Source organism: Hemicordylus capensis, chromosome 1, assembly GCF_027244095.1.
Source record: "Hemicordylus capensis ecotype Gifberg chromosome 1, rHemCap1.1.pri, whole genome shotgun sequence".
NCBI classification, from domain to species: domain Eukaryota; kingdom Metazoa; phylum Chordata; class Lepidosauria; order Squamata; family Cordylidae; genus Hemicordylus; species Hemicordylus capensis.
Genome location: NC_069657.1, coordinates 34,690,160 through 34,699,711, shown reverse-complemented (window position 1 = coordinate 34,699,711; position 9,552 = coordinate 34,690,160). Strand labels below are relative to the sequence as shown.

The 9,552-nt window shown below is 41.9% G+C and overlaps 1 protein-coding gene across 4 annotated transcripts in view; it reads right to left on the bottom strand.

The window, feature by feature from the left end:
* The window catches only part of FBLN5 (fibulin 5), a 99,130-nt gene that overhangs the window by 5,916 nt on the left and 83,662 nt on the right, over positions 1-9,552 (bottom strand). For all 4 annotated transcript variants that reach the window (XM_053248080.1, XM_053248100.1, XM_053248089.1 and 1 more), the window contains 3 exons: positions 6,167-6,289; positions 3,506-3,632; positions 1,610-1,802 (listed from right to left, as the gene is read on the bottom strand). In XM_053248080.1, coding sequence (XP_053104055.1) covers positions 1,610-1,802; positions 3,506-3,632; positions 6,167-6,289 — 443 coding nt within the window. The remainder of the gene's footprint in view (positions 1-1,609; positions 1,803-3,505; positions 3,633-6,166; positions 6,290-9,552) is intronic.

The window sequence follows — 9,552 nt, the reverse complement described above, 5'->3', positions numbered from 1 at the left end:
GGTAGTATAGAAATTTAATACCTACCTACCTTTATCAGGATCACCTAAAAATCACAAAGGAGTGAGCTTTTGAGTTTGACAGGACGCTCCCTCAGATTCAGTGTTAAACAAAGAGTTTTGCAAGGGAGGAAAGAGAAAAGAGATATTGCTGGTGAAAGTCCTTTTACCAAGCCATTTACCAGCGATATGTTTTTTCCACTTCTATTCCTTTTTAATTGTTTAAATCTGAGCCTAAGAAAGGCTAAGTGATCTTTAATTGGTCCTCGTAATAAGCTAACTAGGGCAGTCCCATCAAAATGCTAACAATATCCATGTGTTCTCTAGTCAACTCTAAAGCAAAGTATTAATCAAAACTATTCAGACCTCTACATGGGCCAGTGGACCAAATGGACACTAGAGGAAGAAGAGCTTTTCCTATCGCAAGACCTTGTGTGAGGGGTTTATTTGTCTCCAACCAAACTGAACATTCACTTCTTTTATAGATGTTTTCCTCATGTTGAAGTGCTAAGCATGAACACTGTCCCAGTTTCCGAACTAATGCTATGACATAAGAATGTTCATGCTCAATCAAACTAAAGATCTGTTTGGCCAAACATTTGTTCTCCATCTGTTGTTTGGTGGAGCATCTGGTAACTGGAGGTCTGCTGCCTCTGAACATGAAGTCTCCATTGCATTTTATCCCAGCTAACATACTCTGATCGATTTCCATGGAGTTACTGAATGCTTTAAAAAAATGATCATGTTCTAGGATCATTCTAGTATTATCATGTTCACAGTATCGGCTAGAAAAGAAATGGGGGAAGAAGCATTTATTCTTCTCTTTCCTGAAACTATGGCTATCTGAATATGTCACATCACTCAGAGTATGATGTATTTGAGTACAGGATAGAGGAGAACCACTCATTTGGTCATCTATGGTGAGTAGAAATTAGTCCCAAGTGACTACACAGATAATCCTGTGCCTTAGAGTGTTCTTCCCCCATCACACATACACACTTTTGAGACCGTCACTTTATCACACGTGACCAACATAATGATCTTGCCTGTTTGACAAGATAAATGGAGGGGGCTCTGCTCTGTGTGCCAATGGTAAAAGAAGCTCAGTTGTTGAGCACAGGGCCTTCTCAGTCATTGCCCCCAGGCTTTGGAATGCTCTCTCCTGGCTGGCATATGCTCCTCAGCTTCCACCACAGTTTTTAGAGAACAAGTAAAGATGTGGCTCTTCAACCCAGGATTTTAAATAAGATTAGTTTTTACTGCTGCTGCTCTGTGTTGTATATATTATTGTTTTTATATAGGTTATTACATTTTTAAATACTTATTTTTAATATTTATAGTAATAGCTGTACTTTTTGTATTTTAATTGTGTATTTTTTAATTATATTGTAAACTGCATTGAGATTATTTTAATGAAAAGTGGTATAAAAATTAAACAATAAATAAATGAGGGTTATTATTGTTAATGTTTGTAAATGAGTTTGTAAAGCTGTACATGTGTCATTCAAATTACAGTTTGTGGCTATGGAGGTGGTGAGAATGAAAGCACCATCTAAGCAGAGCCAGGTTTTAATTTTTATACGATATTAAAAAAACAACAAAAAGTTCTAACCCGCATGTAGAATTCTCTGCCTTCATTTCCTGATTTGATCTGGAAGATGTAATAAGCACCAGGGTAGCGGGAAGTTGCTTGCATTTGAAATATATCAGCTGGCACTGTGCGACCTGAGACATCCATGTCTCTGTACAGAATGGTGAATGGCTGGTCTCTACACGCAGGATTTTCAGCTGGACATATACAGTGACTGGAAGAATGAATTAGTAGTAGTAGTATTTATTAAGCAAGTGTTAAAAGACTTAATTATTTTCATGTTGCTTGGCAGCAAGTAAGAAAGAGGATATCAAGAGAAGGGATTTCTTACTTTTATCCATATCTTCCATTACATTACAACATAGATTATCAACAAATCAATCACCAGTTATTCAGTTTATAATAAATATTACTGCATGTGGTTTGTGTGTACTAATTTGGGTTGAATAACATGTGGAATAGCCCCTGATATGAGAGACAGGAATATTTATTGTAAACTCTGGATTCTTAAAACTGAATAAATTGCTCAAATGAAGAAATGGACATGGTGTACCATCAACCTCTCTATATGGAACAGTTAAGTAAAAGTTCAACTTTGAGGACATTTGAATGAATTAATCAAGTGAAATATTAGCCGGTACTCTTGAACATTTTTTCCTTATAACTGTAAATACACCTGAGTTTCCTGCCACCTGGTGATCTGGCAAGGAACTTTCTCTATTTCTCTCTCTGTTACTCAGCTTGTTTGTGTTGAATTAAACTGAGTTATTTTAACATCCATTTATTCACATCCATTGTATATTACATAAGAACAGCCCCGCTGGATCAGGCCCGAGCCTATCTAGTCCAGCATCCTGTTTCACACAGTGGCCCACCAGATGCCTCTGAGAAGCCCACAGGCAAGAGCTGATGGTATGCCTCCTCTCTTGCTGTTGCTCCCCTGCAGCTGGTATTTAGAGGCATCTTGCCTAAGAGGTGAGAGGTAGCCTCTAGCCCTCAGACCAGTAGCCACTGATAACCTATCCTCGATGAATTTGTCTAAGGCCCTCTTAAAGCCATCTAGGCTGGTGGCTGTCACCACATCTTGTGGAAGAGAATTCCATAGGTTAATTATGCGTTGTGTGAAAAAGTACTTCCTTTTGTCAGTCCTAAATTTCCTGGCCATCAATTTCATGGGATGACCCTTGGTTCTAGTGTTGTAAGAGAGGGAGAAAATTTTATCTGTCCACTCCCTCTACTCCATGCATACTTTTATACACCTCTACCATGCCTCCCCATAGGCACCTCTTTTCCCAGATTCTGTAGCCTTGACTCATAAGGAAGGAAGGTGCTCCAGGCCCGACCATCTTGATTGCCCTTTTCTGCACCTTTTCCAGTTCTGTCTACATCCTTCTTAAGATACGGTGACCAGAACTGAACACAGTATTCCAAATGTGGCCACACATAGATGGTCCATCTCGTTGCAGTATTATAACCACAAAAACACTTAACATCTGAACTGTCTTAAAGTAAGCATAGCAAAATCTAAAAGTCTAGGAGCCATTTTATTATCATGGTATCCTACATTTAAAATATACCATAATAGGAAGGCATGTCATAAAAATTATATCTTTTTTTTTTTAAGTGAAGGATTGTTTCATACATTACACACAGGCAAGCCTCAGTGAGTGGGTTTGCATTCACTGAGTATATACTCAGCAAGGAGTCACAGCCAATGCCAATTTTCTGATGAGTATAGCTATGCAATATTCATATTTTCCATCATGTTATTCGCATTCACATTTTAGGTAAAAGTAATGTGTGAAGAAGCCTTACATGTGTTCAACAGAAAATAGCTTTTAAAAGTTGGTTAATGTCCAAAAAATATATGCTTCGTGGAGACAATTTTCCTTCTACTTTTACAGAAATGTTACTTACTTTTCATTGATCTGGATATAAGGTTCCACACATCTTACTGGGTCTAGGCATTTGAATCCACCTTGAACATTGAAGCATGTTTGCTGCAAGGTACAAGTGTGGTTCCCAAGCTCACATTCATTAATATCTAAAATCCAAAGAGAGTAAAAAAAATAAGCATTGGTGTATGTAATATATTTCAGCACAATGTTTTCAGATAAGTGGCACAGAAAATAATTAAACTAAACCACATCTGAGGACCTTCCATTGTGTAAAATAACCTATTAAAATTAGTTATGGATAACTGGTTATGGACAGCTATGCTGTCTACTCTCTACCCCAACCAATCTCTCCTTGCTGTCACTTCTGGTAGTATTCTAGATAGTATATACAAAAATCAAATAGTAGGTTCTTTCTCCAAGAACTGACAGATTGGAAAGGCAGGTGGGATGGTTTTATTGTTCTTAAGTGAGTATTGTTTGTATACTTGATTACTTGATGGTCAGTGATATGTTCAATGGGTACTAATGGCAGGAAGATGACCCACAACAATTGGTGGCTGCCACTAGCTATGACACACCGGCCAGTGTTCTACATTATATGCAAGTGCCAGAGAGAAAACATTTTGTAGAGATGCAAAGTAGCTAGAAAGAGCAACCTTGCAGCTAGTTCAAAGAAGGAGCCCCAACATGTCCAAGCGCATGTGGCTTGCTTTGGGATGATTAATACTGCTGATGGTTCTCTGTCTGGGTGCTTGCCTGCTGCCCCATTGGACAGCATGTTTTTTTGTGGATGAGCAAAAAAGAATGCCGTAAGTTTCCAGTGCTCTCTTATCCATGAGGAAACTGAACCTTGTAGGGGTTGTCCCTTGAAAAACAATACATAGTTTCAGGATGGCAGCATATGGCAACACTGAAGCAAAGACCAGGTTGTACCATAGCTAATTCACAGGAACACAGGACTCTGCCTTATACAGAGGCAGACCTTTAGTGGTCCATCTAGCTCAGTATTGTCTGAACTGACGGGTAGTGGCTCTCCAAGGCTTCAGGCAGGGGCCTTTCCCAGCCCTACCTGGAGATGCCAGGGTTTGAACCCTGGGACCTTCTGCATGCAAAGCAGATGCTCTATCAGTGAGCTATGACCCCATCCCTCCAATTCAATTTGAAGTATATCCATTAGGCATGAAAGAGTATATGAAGATGACAGTTAGAGGGGGGGGGGCGGTTTGCACAATTTTTGCCCTGCAAAAATATCTAAAGCAATCACACTCTCTATCCACCATCTAGTCCAGGGTTTCTTAACCTTGGGTCCCCAGATGTTGTTAGACTACAACTCCCATCATCCTCAGCCACAAAGGCCATGTCTGGGGATGATGGGAGTTGTAGTCCAACATCTGGGGGCCCGAGGTTAAGAAACCCTGATCTTAGGAGGCCTTATGTCATGTGAAACAGTTCAGCTACAACATATCTTGACTGATTAAGTGCAGTCAAGTCAGCGTTGACTCTTAGCGCATAGATAGATTTTCTCCAGGAGGATCTCTCTTCAACTTGGCCTTTAAGGTCTCTCAGTGGTGCATTCATTGCTGTTACAATCGAGTCCATCCACCTTGATGCTGGCCATCCTCTTCTTCTCTTCAACTTTTCCCAACCTTATGGAATTCTCAAGGGAGCTGGATCTTTGCACAATGTGTCTGAAGTATGATAACCACATATCTACACAGACTGTATTTCTGCTCTGATGAGGAGGGAGAGGAAAATTTGCTAGGCATGGCCTCTGCTAACTTAGGTCTCAGAAACAGAACATTTAGGACCTTCTGGTATATATAGAGTGCCAACGTGGTATAGTGGTTAGAGTGCTGGACCAGGATCAGGGAGACCCGAGTTCAAATCCCATTCAGCCATAATACTTGCTGGGTGATTCTGAACCAGTCACTTCTCTCTCAGCCTAACCTACTTCACAGGGTTGTTGTGAGGAGAAACTTAAGTATGTACTACACCACTCTGGGCTCCTTGGAGGAAGAGTGGGATATAAAATGTAAATAATAATAATAATAAATATAGACATTTGTAGTTGAGCAGACTGACCTTATATCAACATCCAGTTTGAACCCTTCTTAAAACAAAAGAAAAGAATTGGGCGGGGAGTGGGGGAAGCTGCAAATGCAACAGCTTAATTCTGCCAGCCATGTCAGGCAACACTTTGTTCCAATTATGCTCGACAGAGGCGTAAATGCAATCAAATTCTCTTCTAGCCTTGAAACACAGTTATTTGGGAAAGTATTTTAATGAGTTCACTGCTGTCCACAGCTCTGTAGTAAACAAGAAACCATGATGCAGCACAGAGCCAACTTTCTCTATTAAGGTCATTGGGAGATTTGCCACTTTCTTCACAGTGGGAGCAGAAAAGGAAAATAGCATGGGACCTGTTGTGTAACCTCTAAGTGCACCGGAGAATGGTTGCTTACGCCAAGAATCCTGTTAACTTTAACGAGACCACTCACAAAGTTATTTGATCAGCAATGTTGCACAATAGCTCCCAGTATGCATTTCTCACAATACAAATTATTTCATTGCTTAGATTTTATGTTGCCAAGTTTAATAATCTTCATGATTTTTTAAAAAATTCAAGAAAAATGGCTCATTAGTCTTTTCTTTAAAATCCCAGCTTGTAAAATAGTCTTACCCTGGCAGCTTCGGGTATCATCAAGAAGAACATAGCCAGAAGGACAGAAGCAGTAGTAACTGCCTGGCTGATTGACACACTCATGTTGACAAAGAAATTCTGAAAAGCTGCATTCATCCATATCTGCAAGGGACAGATATAATTAAGGATTAGGATGGATTAACAGTTAATTCATGATATATTCTGAATTAGTCAAGAGATGCGTGAGGAATCCAACTTATATTTCACAACTCTCATTTTCCTGCACGACTAGTATGATGATGCTTCCTGCCTATCTGGAGTTTATTTGCTCACACAAACAGCAGTCCATTTCATCAACACTATGCAGCCCTTATACACTGTTAGACTTCCTATACCATTTTCGGGACTGTTGTATGGCTCACCCTTCACATCACTGCTAGATTATGTAAACTATTGCCATAAACAAATGCAAAGTTACTACAGGTCAGTACAGTGCTAGGCCAACAAAGGATTTCACAATCTTGATGCAAACCAGATTTAGTGCATTTTGTTTGATATGTCTGAGGAGAAGATGTGCACAAGCCTTAGATTCCAAAGAAGCCCACAGGATCAATATCGCTCTAGTACAGAGCCAAACTAAGGAAATGCCAAGCTGCTTTATTCTGAGATATACTGATTTGATATTAAAAAGAGGCAATGAGAGTCAACCACCTTCTCCTTTTCCCCTCAGTCTCCTGGAGTTAACCCTGATTGACAGTAGTTTATTTTCAGATTATTAAACAAACAGAAAGCCACTTTTTCTAGATAAGTTCATATTTACTGAATGACGACACCATGCCAAAGGCATTGCAGACAAGAATGTCACTTTTAAGTATCTCCTTCTACTTCATTTAGTGGGGAAAGAGAAGGCTGCATCAAGAAATACATGTAAGTATTTGGGCTTGACAACCATGGGCCCGGAACATTGGGGACAGATGGGGCTTGATCTGCCTCCCAAGACTAGTTAAATTGGATGTTGGACAAAAAACAACAACAAGGGGTGGCGGGGGGGGGGTCCATGCTAGGGATCATTAGGAAGGGGACTGAAAATAACACTGCTAATATTATGATGCCCTTATACAAAACTATGGTGCAGCCACACCTGGAGTACTGCATACAATGCTGGTTGCCACAATTAAAAAAGGACATTGTAGAACTGGGAAAGGTGCAGAAGTGGGCAACCAAGATGTTCAGGGGCCTAGAGCACCTTCCTTATGAGGCAAGGCTACAACACCTGGGGCTTCTTAGTTTAGAAAAAAGGCGACTGTGGGGAGATATAGAAGTCTATAAAACCATGCATGGTGTGGAGAAAGTGGATAGAGAGAGATTCTTCTCTCTCACACACAACACTAGAACCAGGGATCATCCCATGAAATTGATTGCCAGGAAATTTAGGATCAGCAAACCGAAGTACCTTTTCACACAATGCCTAATTAACTTGTGGAATTCTCTGCCACAAGATGTGGTGACAGCCAACAACCTGAATGGCTTTAAGTGGGGTTTAGATAACTTCATGGAGGAGAGGTCTATCATCGCTACTAGCTGGAGGGCTACAGGTCACCTCCAGCCTCAAAGGCAGGATGCCTCTGAGTACTAGTTGCAGGGGAGTAACTGCAGGAGAGAGGGCATGCCCTCAACTCCTGCCTGTAAGCTTCCAGCAGCATCTGGTGGGCCACTGTGTGCAACAAGATGCTGGACTAGATGGGCCTTGGGCATGATCCAGCAGGGCTGTTCTCATGTTCTTATGGGAGGGGAGAAGGCTGCTGTTGTAGTCAAGCTGATTGATAAAGGACCCAGCAACTTAGAGACGTAGCCACCACTGAGTGACCGGGTTCAAACAACCCAGGCTGCTGCCTTTCAGGAGCTATGCCTCGTGGCCCCGACACACACACCGTGTTTGACGTCAGACGTGGGGGGTGCTGGTTTAACTCCGGAGCGGGGCCACGTGGCCCTGTTTAGGAGTTAAATGGCCAGCGCTGTGTTTGCAGCGTGACCAGAAGCAGCTCTCCATGCCTTTAAGGCAGGGAAGAGCTGCTCCTGGCTGCGCTGTGAACACAGTGCTGGCCTGGTTCTAACTTCCAAACAGGGCCACATGGAGCCCCGTTCAGGAGCCAGACCACGCCCCCGTATCTGACATCAGACGTGGGGGCATGGCTAACCCCGCATCTGACACAGGGAGCGAGGTGGGCAGGGCCGCGGCAGCCAGACATGGGCCAACCCTGGTCTGGCTCCGCTAGTGCAGTAACTGACGGTAGAACCTTGCTTGCCATTCTTTGGGAGTAGAGCATAACCACAGAGGTTGGAGCTGAGCAAGACCAGAGCTTATGTGCGGAGAGAGAGAGAAAGAGAGAATGATGAGGGTGACAGATCAAGTCCTGATCTGTGAGCTAGTTCTTCTACCATTCTATAATATTCATAAAGTAAAAGTTGCATCGTCAAGTCGGTGTCCGCTCCTGGTGACCACAGAGCCATGTGGTTTTCTTTGAGAGAATACAGGAAGGGTTTACCATTGCCATCTCCCACACAGTATGAGATGATGCCTTTCAGCATCTTCCTATATCTGCCTGATATTGGTGTTTGGGAACATACCAGCGGGGATTTGAACTGCCAATCTCTTGCTCTCTAGGCAAGTTACTTCCCTGCTGCACCATTAGCTGGCTTATAATATTCATGAACAATATCTTTTCAGTACAGCTGGGATCCTATTTGAATTTATTTTTTAATTTAACATTACACCCAATGTATAGCCTGTCCTCACCTTCTGAAATAGAAAGAGGCTTATAATCTAACTGCCTGTTCCTGTGCATGTTTACTAAGAAGTACATCCTGCTGCTCACTGGAATTTCTTCCAGGGTTTTACTCCTAGTAAATGGCTACTGAGACTCAGTCACTGCTGGGTAAATTGTGCTGCCTGCAGACTAGGGAAGCAAGGTAGGCCTCAGTGTATGTGTGTGCATGCATGTGTGCGTGTGAGAAAGCAAGTGTGTGTGTTTGTGTGCGTGCGCGTGAACCTACACACTTTTTTCAAAATGGGGGGGGAGCCTATATCAGTCAGAAGCCTAATGTTACAAGAGACCTATCTCTAAAGGCCAAGAAAGTGTGTGTGTGTTTTTGGAGAGGAGAAGTCTGCTCATCTTCCCTGAGCACCTCAAGCCTCCTGCCACTTTAAGAGCACTGCTAGGGCCTTGCTGGCAACCCAGGCATTCTAATCCCAACATGGACATATTGATATTGACTCCTTAGGGAAATTAATTACTACTTCTTGCAGTCCCTGCAAATACAGTATCAAGTACAGTCAGACTCTGAAAAAAGGAACCTGTCATCATCATCATCATCATCATCATTTAAAAATGACAGTTACTTAGATGTCATTTCAGTGTATTTAA